At 43.1% G+C, this 21,518-nt stretch overlaps 1 protein-coding gene across 7 annotated transcripts in view; it reads left to right on the top strand.

Moving 5' to 3' along the window:
- DNAH5 (dynein axonemal heavy chain 5) overlaps window positions 1-21,518 on the top strand; it is a 323,695-nt gene that overhangs the window by 112,029 nt on the left and 190,148 nt on the right. For 5 of the 7 annotated variants that reach the window (XM_082382592.1, XM_082382594.1, XM_082382591.1 and 2 more), the window contains exons 2-6: window positions 11,196-11,330; window positions 14,251-14,335; window positions 16,616-16,776; window positions 18,853-19,074; window positions 21,170-21,307. In XM_082382592.1, the coding sequence (XP_082238718.1) occupies window positions 14,299-14,335; window positions 16,616-16,776; window positions 18,853-19,074; window positions 21,170-21,307 (558 nt within the window). In that variant the 5' untranslated portion in view covers window positions 11,196-11,330; window positions 14,251-14,298. The remainder of the gene's footprint in view (window positions 1-11,195; window positions 11,331-14,250; window positions 14,336-16,615; window positions 16,777-18,852; window positions 19,075-21,169; window positions 21,308-21,518) is intronic. The other 2 variants (XM_082382595.1, XM_082382596.1) reach the window with 2 other exon arrangements.

The raw sequence follows: 21,518 nt of genomic DNA, 5'->3' as shown, positions 1-21,518 counted from the left end.
AATGGAGGGTTCTCCAGAACTCTGTTCTCAACATTGAGGCATGCTTCCTCAGGGCTTGATCGCTGTATCTTTTATGCGTCCCCAGCAGCCAGGTGATCCTGGCCGCTCTTGCAGCCTGCTTTTCCACCACAAGACACAGGAATGCTGTCTCTGCATTTCCTAAGCACTCTGCCACCAGCCACCCTCCACTTCCCCTCGCCCCACCATTCTGACGCATCCTTCCCAAGGTCAACATCTTCCAGCCAAGCCCTTAAACTTGTTTGGCTGCAAACACTTATTCTTTAAGACCGAATGCAAGTGTCGCCTCCTCTGAGAAGCCTCCCTGACACTTTGAGGAGGCGGCAGGGGCTCCCTTCCCTAGGCCCTCTCAGCGCTTTGCTCCTCTGGCGGCTAGAGCCCTCGTCACATCACTGCAGTGAAATGACATTTGTCTACTTGTGAGTCCCTGGAGGACAAGGATGATGCTTCCTTCATTTTTAAACAGCCTTCTGGTAACACAGAATCTGGCACTAAACACACCTTAATTTATGCTTGTGCAATCGAGTGAATTAAACTTTTCACATGTCTGAATGTGTTTCCAATTCTTCATTTCACTTTTCCATGCTTCAGTACCAAGTCTAAAAAATTAAAACTGCTGATAAAATCTCAAGTATAATTAATGAATTAGGTTCTCTTTTGGCACGAATGACCTTCTGGGTGTATGTTTTTTGGAAGTTTCTATATATTTAGGATGCTGGTTCTGTTCACCTCCCTGATGTATGATGTTAACAGAATTACCTTAATACTGTTGCAGTGTATTATGTAAATAATTACACATTTTTTTGTTTAGTGCATTGATTTGATAATTTATTAAATTATAACTTTGTCATCTAAAATAATCAATGAGAAAGAATCCAAAACCACTTAACATACAAACTGTAAATCTCTCTATATTTAACCTTAGTCTGGAAATATTACTGTAATGATGCCATATTATAATTAGGTTATTGTAATATAATAATTGACTGTATTCAGAATACACATCCAAATAAACCATAAGCTCTCTGGGTTTAGAAAAGTCAAGCCATATATCCTTTTTGCTGTATAATAAACACAAATGCTTTTCAATGAGAAAGCTTGAAATAATTCTGTATATATTGACTCACTTATGTACAAAAATATGGCTCAGATATGATGTCTGCCTTCTTTTTTGCTTTTCTCTTTGATGAAGAATGCTCAGTACCAACTTCCAAGCATACAAGGGACATGAATTCCAGACTTACGGACTTTGTTTTTCTTTCTTGCCCTAAAATTAAACTGAAATATATAATTTTGCTGGTTGACTTTGTTGAACTTGAGAAGAAAAACACTTGAAAGATTTATGACCGTCCTCTTGACCTAAATTCACCTCATTGCAAAGCTAGTTTTGAAATGGAGACAGGTTTTCTCCCTGCTGCTGGAGTGTATATCGTTCATGTTTCCACTGATGTACTGATGCTAGAGAATACTGTTGCTCCTTGAATTTCAGATTGCTAGGTTTCTCTAAACAGTGATTCTCTCAGGGGGGCTAGAGACTGGCGGGGGAGAGAGGGCAGCTCATTCCCCTACTGAGAAACTCCCCAGGGAGGGGCCGTTGTTGCCCTGCGGGTGCACAGTCGAAGCCAAGACAAGGAAAGCACCTTTGCTCTCAGATATGTTTTGAAAGCTGAAAGGATGTCAGTGTTGTTATTCTTTGGCAAAATAGCCAAACCGGTTTCAGAATCCTCTTAATCAGGCCCAGACATGTTTGGTCCTTTGAACACATGTCACACGCACAGGTCAAAACAACTTCCCTGGAGCGCTGGGAGGTGAATGGCTCTAGGATGTAGCTGTGGGGAGGGGGCAGGTGCTGCTTTTTAGTGCCCAGGTGAGGGCTTCTGAACCTGAAGGAGTCAGTGCCCCATGGGGCCACCTCGTACTTACACCGTAGCCAGACCCCGGGAGGATGTGACTCTAGGTGCAGACCTATCGATTCCACGAGTATCTGTTGAACGCCTGCTTTGTGCCGGGTGCTGTGCTTCACAGTACAGTGGGGAAGAGCACTTCCGGGCCTCGTGGGGTTGAGCTGAAACTTGCCCTTCCTGTCAAGTTTTGCACAACTCTAGTAACAAGAAACAAAAAAGGTCTAGAGTGGCAGGGATCCCAGATTTATGCCCTTGGACTTTATTGAGTTCCTACTTCAAGTGAGGACGTGGTAGCACTAGTCAATCATGATCAAGTCATAAAATGCTTTCCGTTGGAGCGGCGTTCTCAGGCTGGGCTGCCACTATCATCGCCAGGGGAACTTTTGAGAAACACCAATGCCAGGTCCCCGTGCCGGGCAAGAGGGGTCAGAGTTTCTTGGGAGGCAAAGGAATCAGCATTTTAAAGTTCCCAGGTGATTTTGATGAGCATCTGCTGTAATCACTCTGGTTCATTGTGATAAACAAGGGAGGTTTTGGAATTTCACCCCTGTGCCATATATAATGTGAATGATGACATTATATACGTACTTTTTAGCAGATGAGCGAAAACCACTTGAATTATATGGCCCCTGCTGCCAGAGGGGACTCTTGGAATTCTACAAGAATTTACTCCTGGTTTTAGAGTAAAACCAGTGTAGGACTGGGGGAAGATAGAATATATGGCCATGTGAAGGCCCACACTAAGTCTTGATCAGGTCCAGAAATTTGGGGTGTAGAAAATGGGCTCTAAGTTAGAGTTTGGATAATGTAATATTGGGGGGAGAGAAGGTTGTGGTGAATGGGATACCCCTTTAGCAGGTTTTGGGTCTGCCTGGGTGAAAAATCCACATATAGTGAAAGGTAAAGAGGGATCTTTTATTTGCTTGGAAACAATGACCGATAAGGGAGTTGGTAAATGGGGAGATTTAGGGGCCCTGAAAACTCCAGCAAACATACACAAAGTTCCAGAGCTTACTTTCAGCACAAAAGAAAATTGATGGAGCCCTCTCCGTTTAAGTGCTAGCTCTTTGCGAGCCAAGGGGAGGGCGCTCTTGTTAAATAAAAGAGGGCTTCACTGTAGCACCTGCTGTGAGTGGATTAGCCAGCGTGGAGTGTCTTCCCTTCCAGGCACCACTTTGCTCAAGTGCTGTTCGTGTGGGAAGGAGGTGTGGTGCTTCCTCTGCAGCTGTGGCCCTTCACCTGGAGAAACGAAACGCAAGGCAAGTTAAGACGCGAAAAGTACAGTGAGGAGTTGAGAGTTGCTAAACTGTGGTTCTTCCAGCCAATTAACGAGCAGGTTTGGTGGTCCAGGAAGCATCACAGAGGAGCCTCTCCCAGAGAGGAAACGGGGCCCTGTGGGTTAAAGGGAAAATGCTGGAAGCCAAAAAGGGAGGCTTTTCTTTGTTTAAAGACGTGGAAATTGGGTTAACTTTGTGGAGAGGGCTCTTTCATTTGTAGGAATGAGTAGGAGAACTGCTTCCCTCAGTTTCTGTAATTCAGCACATTTAAATGGGATGGAGGCTAAGTGAGGTTAGTTATATTTGCTGTGAATTGAGGGAGAGCCATACTCCATACTAATGGTGGAATTCCGTGCGGTGGTTTATGCTGAAGTCGTAACAGCGTGGAAGACCCAGGAGGCTTGTTGACTGAATTCTGCGCCTGCAATCGTGGACTCACACGGAGCTAGCATAATTTGCACCAGCCCTTAATTACTTGAGAGTGACTTGTAAATGATAAACTTGGTTAATCATCCCTGGATTAGATACCAGTTGAGGTTTTACTAAGTGCCAGGCACTGTTCTGGGCTCTGGAGATACTGCAAAAATCAAAATAGAAACTATCCCTCCCTGTGGAGCTGATACTCTTGTAGGAATGATGAGATTCAGGTGACATTTATTTTATTTTACCTCTCAGGAGGCAAGAAGGATCAGGTTATATATATATATCAGACAAGTGAGTTAAACTAGCCTGGGCCATTTGGATATCTCTCTTAAAAAAAGAAAAAGAAAGGCATCTTTTACCGATAACTAGGCATTTTAGCTTAGGCCTACACTTGGAGTAATTTTCCCTCTGCTCATGGGTTTGCCCTGATTCATCCACAGCTGGGGAAAATGGAATAAAGTGAAGCTAACTGGCTTAAGATGATCAAACGCATGTCCTTGGTCTCTTTGGCACTGTTTCATCAGGTGATTAATTATCTCTGGCCTTGAGATTGATACTGAGAGCCAAAGTGAAATCTGTCTCAGAGGTATTTACTTTGGTGATTTAAGATAAGGAGTTTCAATTGTAATTTGTAGACTCCACATTATTTACAATGATCTCCAGTGGGGATTTAAATCTCTGTTATACTCTCCCCTGCTATGTTTGTTACATTGCTATAAGCACACATACACATGAGAGAACAAAACACCCAAATAAAAAAATGGAAATAAATTCACTCAAAAATATGCAACAGACTCACATTAAAACAGATCTCTTTCTTAAATTCAGATCTGCAACTAGGCTAATCATATCGCCTAGAAAAACTTTTTTTTTTCAACAAAGAAATATATGCATATTTTTTGGCTGCAGAACCTATCCCTTGCCTCACTCTCTTTGCTGTGCAAAAGCATCATATGAAGACATGGTGTGAATAGTATGATATAGGTAAAAGTGAAATTGTCCAGTAATGGGTTGGGGGAAGCAGGGAGCCCAGCCTACTGGCTGCCCACCCAGGCAGGGAGCCTGAGTCCTAGGCACTTCAGGAGGCGAGGATGGGGTGGGGAGTTACCATTTGCTGAGACACAGTAGTGTGGTAGGGGAGCTGGACACAGAGCACGCCAGCTGGAAGCCGGCTGGGCACCAGTCCATCCGGGCACTAAAATATTACCAGTGTAATTCAGAAAGTGGTGTCAGTTAACTTTGTGGAGTACACAAATCCTTCTATAACCCATGCAGTGTATATGGGGTCTCCTCCCAAGAGTGCTCTAGATAACGAGTGGAAATTTAGAGAATGTTTGTGGGCTATCAGTTTGAATGGATGCAAAATTCTTAGTTGCCTGGGACACCCCATGTCGTGGCCTGGCCCTGCAGACATGCCAGGGCTTGAAGCCCAGCCCCGCCACTTACTTAGCAGTGTGCTCTTGGGAAAGTTGTTTGTGGTCTATAGTCCTGATTTCCTTGTGTGGAAATAATAATGTCTGCTTCATAGGGCTTTTGTGACAATTAAACCTAAGCACAGCAAGCAAATGATGACTTGCTGATCCATAGCTAGCAATGCAACCGGGGCAAAGAGAGCAAAATGTACCCTGACATCTTCAGGAGGGCTGGGGACAAGGGTGTCCTTGCTCAGCCAACAAACGGTTTCTTAGACCCGACAGCTCCGTCCTCCATCCATTTCTCGTTGCCAGTGACATGAGTGGGGTGGGCCTGGATCTGAAACAATGCCGCCAACAGGACGGGGCTTTCTAATGGTGGAGGGAGTTTAAGCATTTGTACAACTAAAATATCATGATTAAGAAGTTTTGTCACCTGAATTTTGATGTCCAGGGTCAAAGTCTCCGTCATGGCGTTTTAATTCATGCGTGGATTGCCTTAGTATTATCCCCAAACCACACCCAATTTAATCTTTGCAAATACCTTCGAGTTTGGACTTTTATCCCCCTTTTACAGACAAGGGTCAGGTCTCTGTTGGAGTTGGGGATTTTAACCTGGAGCCAAAATGAAATGTGTGTGGTTCATGCACAGTTTACGTACATGAACATGTAGACCTGGGCTTTGGTTCTACAGAGTTAAAGGCAAAGTTTAGTGTATTAAAAAAAATTGGAAGGATGGGTTTGTCATGTGAAAAAGTCACAGAGCTTTATTATGAAAGCACATGGCATTGGGTCTTTGTTGGGATTCACATTTTAAAATCTCAAGTTTCACCCCAGACACCTCCCGATCCAATCAAAAGATCCCAAGAACCAAAACAAACAAAAAACCAAAAAAACCCCTCAAGTCTCTTGTCTGTCTTAACTTCTGAACCAATGAGAAGCAGCCCAAATGCCAGAGAAGAAACAGAGCTTAGCTGTCGCATAGTCCAACACTTTGATTTTGGAGTTGCAGAACCTGAAGCCTGGAATGGTTAAATGACAGATGCAAAGTCTTACAATTATTGGCAGCCCTGGGTCTGGACCCCACTCTGGCACCAGGGCTTATTTGTGTACATGAAGTTGCCCCATCTTGAAAGCACCACTTGTTTCTTGGGAGGTAGCACATTAGTCCCTCTTTCATCCCAAGGTGGTAGTAACATTCCTTGTTACCAAGTTGCAGAAATGTGTTAAATACTGTTCTGGATTTCCTTGGACACTGAATAGGTTTCTGGCCACCCTCCCCACTCCCATCAGTTGGTGCTTGTGCATGCAACACAAAACAATTTTAACATAATTCTTTTTTTTTTTTTTAATATTTATTTATCTTTGGCTGCATTGGGTGTTCGTTACTGTGCGCGGGCTTTCTCCATTTGCGGCGAGCAGGGGCTACTCCTCGTTGCCGTGGCTTCTCTTGTTGTGGAGCACAGGCTCCAGGCACGCGGGCTTCAGTAGTTGTGGCACGTGGGCTCAGTAGCTGTGGCTCGCGGGCTCTAGAGCGCAGGCTCAGTAGTTGTGGCGCACAGGCTTAGTTGCTCTGCGGCATGTGGGATCTTCCCGGACCAGGGCTCGAACCCGTGTCCCCTGCATTGGCAGGTGGACTTTTAACCACTGCGTCACCAGGAAGCCCAATTTTACCGTAATTCTTAAAAAAAAAAAAAAAAAAAAGAATTCCATGGTTCGCCTCTCGCCTTTGTCATCCCACTCTGCCCTCCCTCTCCAAGTGTCCTGGATGCTTCAGAGGCGACGGGACAAGCTGCCTCCAGCTAGTCATCTGAGTGCTTGGTGTTACGGTTCCCTGGCAGCCAGAAAGCTGCAAGTTTAAGTTTAGGGAGTGACAGTGCACTGATCCCGTCACCAAATATTTATTTGACATTATTGACTTTTTGTGGTAGTAAAATAAAAGTCCCTCATTGTGCCAGCATACCTTGGTATAAGGCAATGAAAGTTGACATCGATAAACATTGCACTGTTTCATCTACATGGCACTGGGGTTCACTTCATATTACTTATCAGGAGATAGAATAGTTTATGTAGGAACATATTCAATGCTTAACGTGCTTTTAACTATAGCTTTGAAAACATTTTCTTTAAAAACGCATTGATAATTTGCTTTTATATGTAAAATTGCTTTGGAAGTTTTTTTCATCTGTGATATTTAAGTAAAAACAGAATAATTAGTATTCTGTTTTAGAGGCCAATCTCTCCTTTCCTCCACTAGAATGTATAGTTTTTTCCTTTGGAGTCCTGTAAAATCAGGTCACAGAATAATGTGTTGCCATGGCAGAATGTTATAGAAGTTTCTGTATTCTTTGGAAGCCTTCAGTTGGTTTACATCCTGACTTTTGTAGTTCTCTAGTCTTTTTTTTTTTTTTAATATGTATCTGTTTGGCTGTGCCGGGTCTTAGTTGCGGCATGCGGGGTCTATTTCCCTGACCAGGGATCGAACCCGGAGCCCCTGCATTGGGAGCACAGAGTCTTCACAACTGGACCACCAGGGAAGTCCCTGGTTCTATAGCTTTTTAATGTCTTTTTGGCTGCCCAGCAGTTGCCATCTGGTTGATTTGTTGCTGGATCGCTGGCTCCCTTGGCTGCCCACCATGTCTTCAAGCTGCTGAAGACATTTAGTACAAACCCAGAAGGATCACTCTGAGAAAAGCCTTTATTCCTCCCTGCCCGAGAGTGTGGAAAACAAAGAACAGGACGTTTTCCTGGTTTTAGCCACGGTTGAAAAGAGATTTAAATTTACTTCTTTTTGATGTTTATGGAATGTATACTTTGTGTCAAGACCCATGTGTTCTTTTTTCAGGGAAACGGCAAAAAGGTAGGTAGATTGTTTATTTTTTTTAAACCTTAACCTTGCCCTGCATCCCCACCCCCAAGCCCAACTAATTTGTCTCCCTTCAGTTTTGGAAAAAAGAACATAAATCGCACATGTCTTGTGATTGCCTTTCAATCACTCGGAAATCCCCAACTTTTTCCTCTGTACTTTTTCTTAAGCCTTTTGTATCTTAAAAAATTCTCCTTTGACTCTAACTTCCCCTCTTTCTACTAGTAACCACATTTCTTTCCTTTATAGTCAAGTTTCTGGAAGGAATAGTTTATATTCAGTACCTTTATTATTTTTTAAAATTTATTTTTATTGAGGTAACATTGCTTTATAACATTATATAGGTTTCATGTATAGGACTTCCCTGGCGGTCCAGTGGTTAAGACTCCATGCTTCGAATGCAGGCGGTGCAGGTTCGATCCCTAGTCCAGTAACTAAGATCCCACATGCCATGTGGCATGGCCAAAAAAAAAAAAGTGGAGATATTCATTCCATGAATGATTTCTCTTTTACCAATCATTCTTTTCTCAAGTCTGAATCCATTTGCTTTCTGTCCAACCAATGGAATTATTCTAACAAGGATTACTCTGTTACCTACTGCTGCATAACAAACCGTAAGAGAACTAATGGCTTAACTATCTCTTATCAATTATCTGTTATTTCTTAACAACGATCTATTATCTCTCTTGATTCTGTGGGTGGCTGGGCTCAGCTGGATGGTTCTTCTGTTTCATGTGGCATTGGCTGGGTTGCAGTCATCTGTTGGCTTGACTAGGTTGGAATGTCCAAGACAGTTTGAAAGTTGGTGCTGGGGTATCAGCTAGGAGATCTTCTGGGCTGTCAGCCAGAATGCCTTGGCTTTTCTCCGTGTGGTCTCTCCATGGGTTTGGACTTCTCATAGCTTGGTGGCTGGGTTCTGAGGGAGCATTCCCAAGTGCAAAAGCAGAAGCCGAAGGTCTCTTAAGGACTAGCCTAGGAAGTTTTATAGTCTCACTTCTTCCCACATCCTTTTGGTGAAAACTGGTCACAGGGCCAGCCAGATCCAAGAGGAGGGGATATAGAGTCCATTTCTTGATAGGTTAGTGGTACAACCACATTGCAGAAGAGCTGTGAGGGTGCTGCAGTCATCCTGTAAACACAATTACAGGAAAGATCTGGCCCATAATGTCTATTGTGCTGTATTGAGAACCAGTATCTGTATCTGTCTCTGCAATGCAATTTCCCCTTGGGCTCCAGATCGACATTCCCAATGGTCTGACTGTCCCAGACTCTGGGAAATGCAGCCACGATCCACCTGCCTGGCCTTCCTGTCTTCAGGCTTGCATCACTCCAATCCACTTTTTTTTTTTTTTAAGATTTAATTTTATTTATTTTTGGCTGCGTTGGGTCTTCGTTGCTGCACATGGGCTTTCTCTAGTTGTGGCGAGCGGGGGTTACTCTTTGTTGCGGTATGCGGGCTTCTCCTTGCTGTGGCTTCTCTTGTTTCAGAGCATGGGCTCTAGGCGTGTGGGCTTCAGTAGTTGCGGTGCGTGAGCTCAGTAGTTGTGGCTTGCGGGCTCTAGAGCGCAGGCTCGGTAGTTGTGGCACACGGGCTTAGTTGCTCCGTGGCATGTGGGATCTTCCCGGACCAGTGCTCGAACCCGTGTCCCCTGCATTGGCAGGCAGATTCTTATCCACTGTGCCACCAGGGAAGTCCCTCCAATCCACTTTTCACACTGCTTTCAGAATGACTGATGTTTTGATGCAGCACAGACAGCTAAACATCTTTCCTGATTTGAAACTCATCAGTGACTCTCCATGGACTTCAGATAATATTTATACTTTCTAACATGGCCCATAAGATATTTTATGGTCTGACTTTTTTTCTCATTTCCTATTATGCCTTTTTCTTTTTTTTTTTGGCCTCGCTGCACGGCATGTGGGATCTTAGTTCCCCAACCAGGGATCAAACCTGTGCCCCCTGCAGTGGAAGCGTGGAGTCTTAATCACTGGACCACCCGGGAAGTCCCTCCTATTATGCCTTTCTAGTTATTTTCAGTTCAGCCATCCTGGCTGCCTTGTGGTTTCCAGACTTGCTAAGTTTTCTTATGTCTTTTGGCCTCTGCATGTGCAGAAATGCCTCTATCCCAGGGAGTGTGGCCAACTCTCCTTCAACTCGAGCTCAAGCCACCTCTTCCTGAAACTTTTCCTGTACCTCCACCCCTCCTCAGCCCTGGGCTAGATGGGGAATCCTCCCTTCAACTCCTTCTCTGAAGACCCATTAATGCCCCTGCATAAATCTGATGCCCCTGTAGCAACCATGATGCCATCCTCTCATATTTACATTTTCTGCTTACATTCTGCCAACCAGGCTATGAGTTTTTTTGAGGTCACTGGGTAGTGTTTACCTCTAGAGTGCTTGTACATATTTGAGGTTTAATGACTGTTGAATACAAGAAAGGATCCAGAGGGGCTACCTAGCAGGAGCTACTGGTCAGCATTAAAGATAATGCACTTGATTCAAAAAATGAACTGGAAGTTGAATATCCACCAATGGTAAAATGGTTGATTATGGTACATCCATACTGTTGAATATTTTGCAGCTATTACAGGAGTTGGAATGGTCTGTACTAAACTAAAAAGAAGTCTGTGATGTATTATTAAGGGAAAAATGCGTGAAAAAATTTTACACTATATATAAATAGAAATGTGTATATGTGTTTGCATATGTTTGTATGAACAGAGCACATATGGAAAGATATGCTTCAAACGGCCAATGTTGGTTACAGTGGACTTGCTTTGTTATTGTAATTAACAGTCAACAGGTAAAAAGTAAGCAATGGTATTCAGAAATTAATTTCAAAACCAGATATGAACCTGTAGACAAACAAGAAACATAGGAGATAGTGTACAAGAATAAGTATTTCTTTAGCAGCCTAGGAAATGTTTACAAAAGTGGAGATCTTTTTGATTTTGGTGTGTGTCTGTTGAATGCTTACATATGCGTAAAATTAAGTCTGTAAAGATTTGGAACAAAATGTTAACGGTAATACTTTCTGTTTGGCAGATGATTTTTATTTCTACTTTTGGCTTATCTGTGTTATGTAATTTCAAAACAATGAGCACATCTTATTTTCATAATAGAAATAACATTATTTCTAAAAACAGAAGATAGTACATAAAAACTGGTACCATTAAGCTGTCTGTTATCTGAATACCCAAGAGTTGAAAAAGCAACAGTAGTATGAAATGATTACAAAATGAATGCATTTGAGAACAGCAGTTGCCACATAACATTTTTCTTCCCTTCTTGTAGCAAAGATTGAAGGAAGAGAAGGAAGCCAAGCGGGCTCGTCTGGATGGGAGACATGACTACTTATTTGCGATTGTAGCTGCCTGCGTGGACCTCAACAAAACTGAAGTGGAGGATGCCATTCTTGAGGGGAATCAGGTGCGATGCATTTGAGTTCTCACTGACTTGATTATGGAGGGCACAGCTGACGTTGTCCTATGGCAGGGTCTGTGCTGGGCCTTAGGGAAGTGTGTCTGTTTCAACATGCTCAGGACCCTATTCTGGCTTGGTGTGGGTGGTGGCAGAATGAGCTTGGGCTCTCCAGCTCTCCATGTTGAATGGGGTACTTAGAATTGACATTTGAGTTCTGAGATTCTGACAGTGATGTCTGTGTCTCTCTACATCCAGTGAAGCTGGGCTCAGGCATCGTTTTGGAACCTGAGGTTAGAGAACAGAATCTTGTCTCAGCTGCTGATTTATCTTGGCTTTTTTTTTTTTTTTTTGAGTTTATCCTGTTCTAGCCTGGGAGATTGAACTGTGCCATACTTTTCTGGCTTTGACTTTGATTTGGCAGCTGAATCTGGTTTCTTTTGTTCCTGACCTGACTTCCATCTTCTGCCCTGATATCCCTCCAAAGCCTGGGGCGTGATTTAGTTGGTGGGGAAGACCAAAATACGGGAAGATACAGTTTCCTGGGCAGGGAGGAAGGCATACCAGGAGCTGTGATGTTTCCTGAAGTTTTTTTTTTTTTAAACTTTTTAGGCGTTAAAAAAGAAATAAAGAGAAGAAAGGAAGGAAGCCTTTTTTGTTGACAGGGATGTCACATTGTTGATAACATTTTTTAGTGATAGGCTTGTAAATGTTTGACAACCAGCTTTGGGCAAGGGGAAGGAGGAAGGCACTAGTTTGAGCATTTCCTGATTCTGTGGTATAAATATTCACACCATGGCTGATTCCAAAATTACCAATATGATGTTACTAAACACTGAGTTGGGAAGAGTTGCGGTCAGTTGGCTGTCCCAAGCCTGTACGAGCCGCCTCTAGCCCTCTGCTGGCTTTATCCCTTCCTGCAGTGCCACTTGGGTAGGGTTAATTGGGGTCAGTGGACCAATTCAGGGTGGATAACACTAAAATAGTTAAACTACAGAATGAATCAGTTAGGCGAGGGAATGTCCTTTTTTTCCTTTCTCTCCTCCTTCTCATAGCTAACATTTATTGAATATTTACCACATGTCAGTCTCTGTTCTGATTTTTATCTATTATCCCATTTAATCTTCGTAATACCAGGAAGTAGATAAAATTATTCCCCCCAAATGGAGGCATAGAAGGAGACAAGTTCACACGGCTGATCCAGGCTTGGAGAGACATCTGGATTTGGGATAATGCAGGTGGAATAACTGAATAAAAGCTCTGAACTGTAGGAATCCCAAGTCACACTCTATGCGGTATTCAGGACCCAGGAATGTCAGGACCCCCGGAGGCTTAAAGACAACATCCTGTCTCAGACTTACTGAGCCTGAGGGTGAGGGGAGGGCGGGGAGGGAGTTTTAAGATTGACCTTGATGGAAGTAGCTCCCCCGTCACATTCTTGGCTTGAAATTTAATCTCAGTGAGTGCATCCTCTTCATCCCCATGGCATCCTCACTCAAGGAAATGTAAGCAGAGAAAGCAGGGCAACTTGCTTTTTCTTACAAATGGTGGTTTTATCTATAACATGGTAGAAACTGAAGGGGGCTTTTTTTTCACACTTGAATTTTCAGGCTATATTTTTTCTGTTGAAAATTTTTATTTTAAATTGTGGTAAAATACACATAAGATTTATCATCTTAATCATTTAAGTGTACAGTTCAGTAGTGTTAAGTACATTCATCTTGTGCAACCAATCTACAAAACTCTTTGCATCTTGCAAAACTGAAACTGTGTTCTTTAAACAACTCCCCATCCTCCCCTCTCCCAGCCTCTGGCAACCACCATTCTACTTTCTGTCTCTGTGAATTTGACTACTTTAGATGCATCATATAAGTGGAATCATACACTACTTGTCTTTTTGTGGCTGGTTTACTTCACTTAGCAAGATGTCCTCAAGGTTCATCCATGTAATAGCATAGGTCAGAATTTCTCTCCTTTTGAGGCTGAATACTACTCCATCATATGTACATACCACATTTTATTTATTTATTCATCTGTCAATGAACAGTTGGGCTGCTTCCACCTTTTGGCTACTGTGAATAATGCTGCTGTGAACGTGGGTGTGCAAATATCTCTTCAAGACCCTGCTTTCAATTCTTTTGGGTGTATACCTAGAAGTAGAATTGCTGGATCATATAATAATTCTATTTTTAATTTTCGGGGAAATGCCACACTGTTTTCCACAGCAGCTGTACCATTTCACAGTCCCACTGACAGTGCACAGGGTTTCAATCTCGCCGCATCTTCACCAACATTTGTTATTTTTTGGTTTATTGACAGTAGCCATCCCCATGGGTATGTAGATCTTATCATTTCTCTTCCCATTTGAATTCAAAATTGTGCTATTGACTGTTTTAAAGGAGTGCTCCCATTGGTAGCAGGCCAGCTGGCAGACCTCTAGATGTACAGCGAACCTCATGGGGAGGACTAAGTTGCCATAGGATGGAGTATTCCGTGATCATACGTGTTCTCATCATGGCGGCTTTCTGCAGTTATCGGAATTGAATGTTACTTATCTGTAGTGTGTTAGACCGGGTTTTGAAAGGTTTGTTCTCTCTTTCTGATCTGCAAATGGGTGAAAAATTAAACACTCATCAATATTTATGTCTGCCTTTAACAGCTCAGCACTTTAGGAAATCAGCCAATATGGAGAGACAGTCTTTTTCAAATGTGTGTATGCCGCAAATATTTTTATGCTTAATCAAAGCACTTCTGTGAATTTAGTCTTTATTATGGTAAGATATTTAGTCTTTCATGGTTTTATGTTAAAAAGATAGGATCCTTTCTGTATGGTTTGCTGAAGTCCTATGCAGATAAGAAAGATGATAGTAACTGCTGATTTAAACGTGGTTTCTGATTCAGTCATTACTTTGCCTTTCCTTTTTCCCAGATTGAAAGAATCGATCAGCTTTTTGCTGGTGGAGGTCTTCGTCACCTCATGTTTTACTATCAGGATGTGGAGGTAGCGGAAACAGGTATTTAAATTTGATGTGACATAACCCAGAAATGTGTTGTTAGATTGATCCAAGTATGGCATGAAGCAGGAGGCCACTGGGAGCACCGACCACTTTTACCTTGGGGGGTGGGAGAGGTGGGCAGTGGTGAGGTATGGGGGGTGAAGCCCAGTGCAACAGGTTCTGTTTTCACCCCAAGCAAAGGACAAATGGTGGTGGGTATGAAGCCTGGTTGTTCTAACTTGATTTGGGGTATTTTGTTTTCCTTTGCAGGCTGTGCTGGCAACTGGAGAATAATAAAATAATTTACATTTTGAGACTTCCCTTCCTTACATGTTAGCTCATTCTGTGCAGTTATGTTCTAGGACTGCTTTTGGGCATCTGCTTCTTTTCTGTTTCTTTTTAACTTAGGAATTGTTGCCAATAACAGTAGTTTTTTAGTTAAATATCATGTCATGTTCATTTTCTACTGACTGTGATTCAAAGGAATAATATTGAGCGACAAGTTTAGCCATTTTCACTTAAGAAAAACTTGCAAATCTTTATGTGGATTCAACTGGCATATCCCATTCTACTTTTATGTGAATTAATGCAATTTTAAAGCCAAACTAGGGATATAAACAAATATATTATGATTATATTAAAATCATATATAGGGTCAATCCCTTTATGACCTTTTGGAAGAAAAGGAAAATAGTTATCGCTCTTGGAATACAGTATGACCATGGTTTTTGTTTAAAAACTGAGGAAATTATGCATGCATAAGTGCCTGGCATTTTCCCAAAATTATCCGTTTTATGTTTTGTGGTCAGAAAGGGCATTACATTTTGAGTGAAAAAATCAGAAGACAAAAATTTTAAATTATATCCCAGATTGCAAAACATAAGCTCAGGTGAATAAGTTCACCCATGAACTATGCGCTGGGTGAAGCTGGCCTTTGTGTGTCAATATTACATTGAGTAAGAAAGGTTCATGGGATGTAAACATAAATGCAAGCTTGTTTTTGTTTCCCACTCTCCCTTTAAACCTTTTCGGTAGGAGTAGCTTTTTTTCTGACCTTGAAATGAAATCCAGACAACCCCATGACCTTTTCTGGATATTCTTAGATAAAAAAAGTGCCCCTGGTTGTTTCCAATTACAAACACAGTCTCAATTCAGAAACTAAAAATATCCAGTTGATCAAAACTAGTTGATCTAAAGTTAAATCTTCTCTACTCTTGGCCCTCCCCCTTCCTTCCATCCCCCAACACCCTTGCAGCAGGGGCCTCTGACGGTCAATATTTGCAGTGGTAGAGGAGCATATGGGTCTCCTTTTCTCCCTCAACTTCTCCTTCCACCCCTTTTGCCCAATCATGTTAACCATAGTTTCTGACTGAGTCAGGCTTGAAGCAGGGCAGAGATTAGAGCTAAGAGGTAGCAGCAAAGTTTTTACTTGACTGGCACCTGTCGTGAGCTGAGTGGCCTGGCATTCTCTGGGCCTTGCTCACATGAGAAGACTGAGGCACAGAAAGATTAAGTAACTTGCTCCAGGTCATGTGGCTCGGAAGCTCAGCCCGAGATGGAAACCCTGGGAGACTGACTGCAGAGCCCACGTCACCCATCACTGTGCTGTCCTACCTCTACAGCAGCCTCCTGAGTCTAGCGATACTGAAGGGCCAGCTGGAGCAGGACAGCAGGAGGCGGAGGTCCTGGAGTTCTGTAGTCAGAACAGGTTTTTGATGTCGGCTCTGTTGGTGTGTGACTTGGAGCGGGTCACAGCTGCTCTCAGGGTTGTAGGGAGTTTTAATAATGTAGACACGGTACCAAGCAGAGGGCCTGACACAGGACACATGCCAATAGTTGCTGTCTCCTTCCTCACCCTTCCTCCCATGAATGATGACTTTTGTAGCTCCAGCAAGAATCTGCTCTGGACCAAACTCTCTTACTCCGGTTTCTTGCATTCCTGTTTTTTCCTGGAGCAACAGTTTTGAAATGAACCTGTGGTCTGCAATCGAGCAGATCCTTTTATTTACTTTTTATTATTTATTTATTTTATTGACGTATAATTGACTTACAATATTAGATTAGTTTCAGGTGTACAGTGCAGGGATTTGATATTTTTGCCCATCGTAAAATGATCACCATGATAAAGAAGATCCTTTTAGATCCCTTTAGGCCTCAGGCTAGAGGTTGTCCAAGAGGTGGAGCTTCTAGGGCACGTGGCTGAGTCAACATATCAATATTTTAACAAGGAAACTTCATTCTAAGAGGCGACCACATGGAAATAGTATTAATGAAACTAAAATTCTTCTGCATTTTTAGGGCAACTTGGCTCTCCAGGAGGAATAAATCTTATTTCTGGAAAGATTAAAAAACCTAAGGTGTTCGTGACGGAGGGAAAAGATGTTGCTCTTACTGGGGTTTGTGTGTTCTTCATCAGGACCAACCCTTCCCGAGCCATCACCCCTGAGAACATTCATCAGGTAAGAGGCAACAGCAATCCTTTATCCCAAATTACCAAAAATCACGTAAATTCTACCAAAATAGCCCTTCCCATGGAAACAACCGTCGTATTCATTAAGTATTTAAAACTACTTTCAAAGAAATATTTTAAAAGCACTTAAAGCAAGCAATTAAGAGGACAGTTCCTTAAAATCTGTTGAGTAAGAGGACTTAATATTCAATTTATTAACAAAAATTGATATAACATTGTGTGTATCTGTGCGTGTGTGTAAAACAGTGAGGTCTTTCCTTTTAAAAAGAATTCCTCTACATCATTTACTTAATGGCATATTTCATACATTTAAAATAAGATTTATTACAGCGGATACACCCTTGAACAACACAGGTTTGAATTGTGTGGGTCCATTTATACATGGATTTTTTTCAGTAGTAAATGCTACAGTACTATATGGTCCATGGTTGAATCTGAGGATGCGAAACCAGGGATAAGAAACTGCGGATATGGAGGGCCGGCTCTACGTTACACCCAGATTTTCCAACTGCTCGTAGGGTGGGAGCCCGTAACCCCAGCATTACTCAAGGGTCTTCTGTATAACTTTATTTTTCTTTGCAAAATAAAATGCATCTGTACAAGTCTCCCCTGCCTTCAATGGGTGCATTATCTGCTTGGAGCAAATAAACTGGTAAACATCTGGTATTCTACTTATTTCATGCTTTTATTTTTATTTATTTATTTTAAAATCTTTTTCAAAAATTATTTATTTATTTATTCATTTTGGCTGCGTTGGGTCTTCGTTGCTGCGCACGGGCTTTCTCTAGTTGCGGCGAGCGGAGGCTACTCCTCGTTGCCGTGCGCGGGCTTCTCATTGCGGTGGCTTCTCTTGTTGCGGAGCATGGGCTCTGGGCACACAGGCTTCAGTAGTTGTGGCTCGTGGGCTCAATAGTTATGGTGCACGGGCTTAGTTGCTCCGCGGCATGTGAGATCTTCCTGGACCAGGGATCGAACCCATGTCCCCTGCATTGGCAGGCAGATTCTTAACCACTGTGCCACCAGGAGAGTCCCCATGCTTTTATTTTGATGATTGCAATTTAGAAGAGTATAAAGCTTATGTCTTAACTAGGTGTCAAAATAATAATTTACTGGATCGAGAGACAATATACAAACAGACCATCTACCAAGAGACTTTGACCAACAACCCGCAGCAATCTGCCCAGGAAATCAACCTCCCTTACCTGCAATAAACAACACAGGTAGCCAGACTGCTGTGTCAGCCTGGTAGGAAGCCAGCTAGGAAATGAATTAATAACTCCTCTAACAATTGGTCAAAATGTCCAGGACTTGATTCATGACTGCCAGCCTCAATTTTTGTCTGTACTTTCAACATACTTCCTTGGGGCCAACCAGAGAAGGCCAAATGTGCACCCCTAACCAATCACATAGGATGCCCCGCTTCTAGTGAGCCCACCTTCAACTTCCCCAGGCCAACAACCTCCCCTCAGGGCCCACCTGAGCCTCCCTTTTCTCCACTAAGAAGCTTTCCCACTCCCCTGCCTGCTTTTGAGTCTCTGCTGAAATGCAAGTGATGGTGGCCGACTCTCTTGCTATTGCAAGGAATCAATTCTTGCTCTGAATAAACAGCCTTTGCTTTTCTCATTTGGTTGGTCTTCATTTACTCCCATAGGATATTTGGTTAATGAACACCATCAGAAATGACTCAGTAGCTAGGTTGCAGTTGAAGATAATTTTTTTTTTTTTTTTTTTTAATTTTTAAAAAATTTATTTATTTTTGGCTGTGTTGGGTCTTCGTTTCTGTGCGAGGGCTTTCTCTAGTTGCGGCAAGTGGGGGCCACTGTTCATCACGCTGCACAGGCCTCTCACTATCGCGGCCTCTCTTGTTGCGGAGCACAAGCTCCAGACGTGCAGGCTCGGTAATTGTGGCTCACGGGCCTAGTTGCTCTGCGGCATGTGGGATCCTCCCAGACCGGGGCTCGAACCCGTGTCCCCCGCACCGGCAGGCAGACCCTCAACCACTGCGCCACCAGGGAAGCCCCTGAAGATAATTTTTACCATGAAGGTTTTCCCAATTGTTTTGCAGGAGGTGAGCTTCAACATGCTTGACACTGCAGACGGGGGTTTGCTCAACAGTGTGAGACGTCTGCTGTCTGAGATCTTCATTCCTGCTCTCAGGGCCACAAGCCACGGCTGGGGTGAGCTCGAGGGCCTTCCGGAGGCCTCCAGCCTTCAGCAGGAGTTCCTGGGCTCCCTGGAAGGCTTCGTGAGCGTCCTGGTCAGGGCACAGGAGAGTTTGAAGGAGAAGGTAAGAACAAATACGTTATTCCTTCAGAAATTATCTGATGGTGAACAAATCAATATGTAAGTGTGTAATACTTCTCTTAGAGGGTCTTGATTCCACTACTTGCAAATCTTGAAAATATTTTATGGGTGTTTTCATTGCCCCCTGAAGATGTGGTGGTGACTAGATTTAAATTACTATAATTTGGAGTGATGAGTGCATTAGGGGTTCCAAAGAAATGTTGGCCGCAGTGGAGGGTTTTACTCTGTCACGTCAGATGTTGGACTGCAAAGAGAAGAGTATGAAGTGCTTCTGGTGTTGCTCTGCAGCCTAGAAGGAAAGGAATTTGGAGCCAGAGTGTGGTGTGTGTGTGTGTGTGTGTGTGTGTGTGTGGTGTGTGTGGTGTGTGTGTGTGTGGTGTGTGTGTGTGTGTGGTGTGTGTGTGGTGTGTGTGTGGTGTGTGTGTGGTGTGTGTGTGTGTGTGTGGTGTGTGTGTGTGGTGTGTGTGTGTGTGGTGTGTGTGGTGTGTGTGTGTGGTGTGTGTGTGTGTGGTGTGTGTGTGTGGTGTGTGTGTGTGTGTGGTGTGTGTGGTGTGTGTGTGTGGTGTGTGTGTGTGTGTGGTGTGTGTGTGTGTGTGTGGTGTGTGTGTGTGTCTGTGGTGTGTGTATGTGGTGTGTGTGTGTGTGTGTGTGTGTGTGTGTGTGTGAGGGGGGTGGTTAGGGATAGGTGTGTGCTGGGAGAAGATGGGGGGGTGATGGTGGGTAGGGATGGGAGGCAGTCTTGAAGAGGAGGGAGAAGGAGAGACGAATGGACATATCTAGAGAGAGTGGGTTGGGTCCTGTGGTCCAGCCAGTGACCAAAAGGGCCTTTAAGAATCAGTTTGGCATTTGCGGGATTTAGCTTCAATAAAATTTGTGCCACCTACAGTAAACCTGTGTTAGTGATTACCTGGGGTAGACGGTGGTGGATACAAAACCATGATAGATGACAGCCCAGATCAGGCATGAGTGGGAGATAGAGAAATGGATCCCATGAGACCAATGGCAATGTAACGCTCACTGCTCTCCAGGGAATACTGAGACCTTTTGGGACCTATTGGGATGTTGGCAGGGAGGGATGCTATAGGCCTTCTGAAGGATGTGGGTTGGGAGAGTCGAGTAAATGTTATCCAGACAGGGGCAGGGTGATTCCAGCTAACATCTGAGTTCTGTTTGCAATTAACTACGATACAGGCCATCCTAAATGCGAGTCGAACCAAATTAAATAGTTGTTCTACTGAAAAGAGTAATGTTTTCAGATGGTTCCACTTCATACTGTGGTAGAGGTTTTAAAGAATGTGGGATGGATCCTCACACAGGAGAGAGGCAGTGCCACTTCATGAAGCCTGGAAGCCTCTCCTGTAAAACCAAGGAGAGGTCAGGAGATGTGGCAGACGGAGGGTGCAGTGTCAGGAGTGAGGAGTGGGGGGCTGAGACCTGAATTTAGGGACTCCCAGGGCCAGGTGCACTCTTACCAGAAGGAAAATGTCCTTATCAAATATTGAGGTGTTTCTGGGTTCTGTGTGTTTAAAAATATCCTAGGTTTCTTTGTCAAGTCAAAATCCAACACACCTCTTTTCCTACCCCTCTCCACCCCGCCCTCCTGAAATGAATCTGTGTATTTGCCATTGCACTTGCTAACCATAAGGATTGACATGAACGTCTTTTCCTCTGGTTAGTTTCCAAAAAGAATGTGATAGATTAGAAATTACCCCTCCCCCCCAGTCAATTTTTTTGAAGGCCCCCCACTTTCTTTGGTTTCATGAGTTGACTACTTAATTTCCAAGTTCCCTATCAATTCTCAAATTCTGTGATATTATGTCTCTCTCTCTCTAGTTCACTGTTTTTTTTGTTTTTTTGGGGTTTTTTTGACCCAAATTTTGACCTCAGAACCAGTCACCTCTATGGGTGTGCCCAATGCAATATGTCTTACTGTGTTTTCAAGGACATTTCTCAGGAAGCAGATTGTTTAGACTAGAGAGAATCCCCTTAAGATCCTTCTGGATCAGTCAGAAGTGTGTGTGTTTGTGTGTGTGTGTTAAAATAGCATCATCTGATTATTTAACTTTCATTTCAATTAGGTGAACCTTCAAAAGTGTGACATATTTGAACTGAAAACCCTGAAGGAACCTCTAGACTACTTGACTCTAGCTAATAACCCTGAGACTTTGGAAAAAATAGAAGGTTGTATGAAAGTATGGATCAAACAAACAGAGCAGGTAATTTTCAGAAACCAGACATCAGAAACTAGCTATCTGAACACTGACTAGTTCAGATGCCATGTTACTGAACAGCCAGTGGAAGAAGGTATGTCACATCCCGTTCCCATTTGCCTAAGTATTTTACCACAAGTCCCTAACAAGGTGAAAGGTTCAATGCAATTTTAATTTATAGTCATTAGTTAAGAGATAGTAAGAATTCTAGGAGATG

Source organism: Balaenoptera borealis, assembly GCF_965194805.1.
Source record: "Balaenoptera borealis genome assembly, chromosome: 2".
NCBI classification, from domain to species: Eukaryota; Metazoa; Chordata; class Mammalia; order Artiodactyla; family Balaenopteridae; genus Balaenoptera; species Balaenoptera borealis.
The sequence above is the reverse complement of the archived record's forward strand: the minus strand, read 5'-3'. Positions and strand labels throughout refer to the sequence as shown.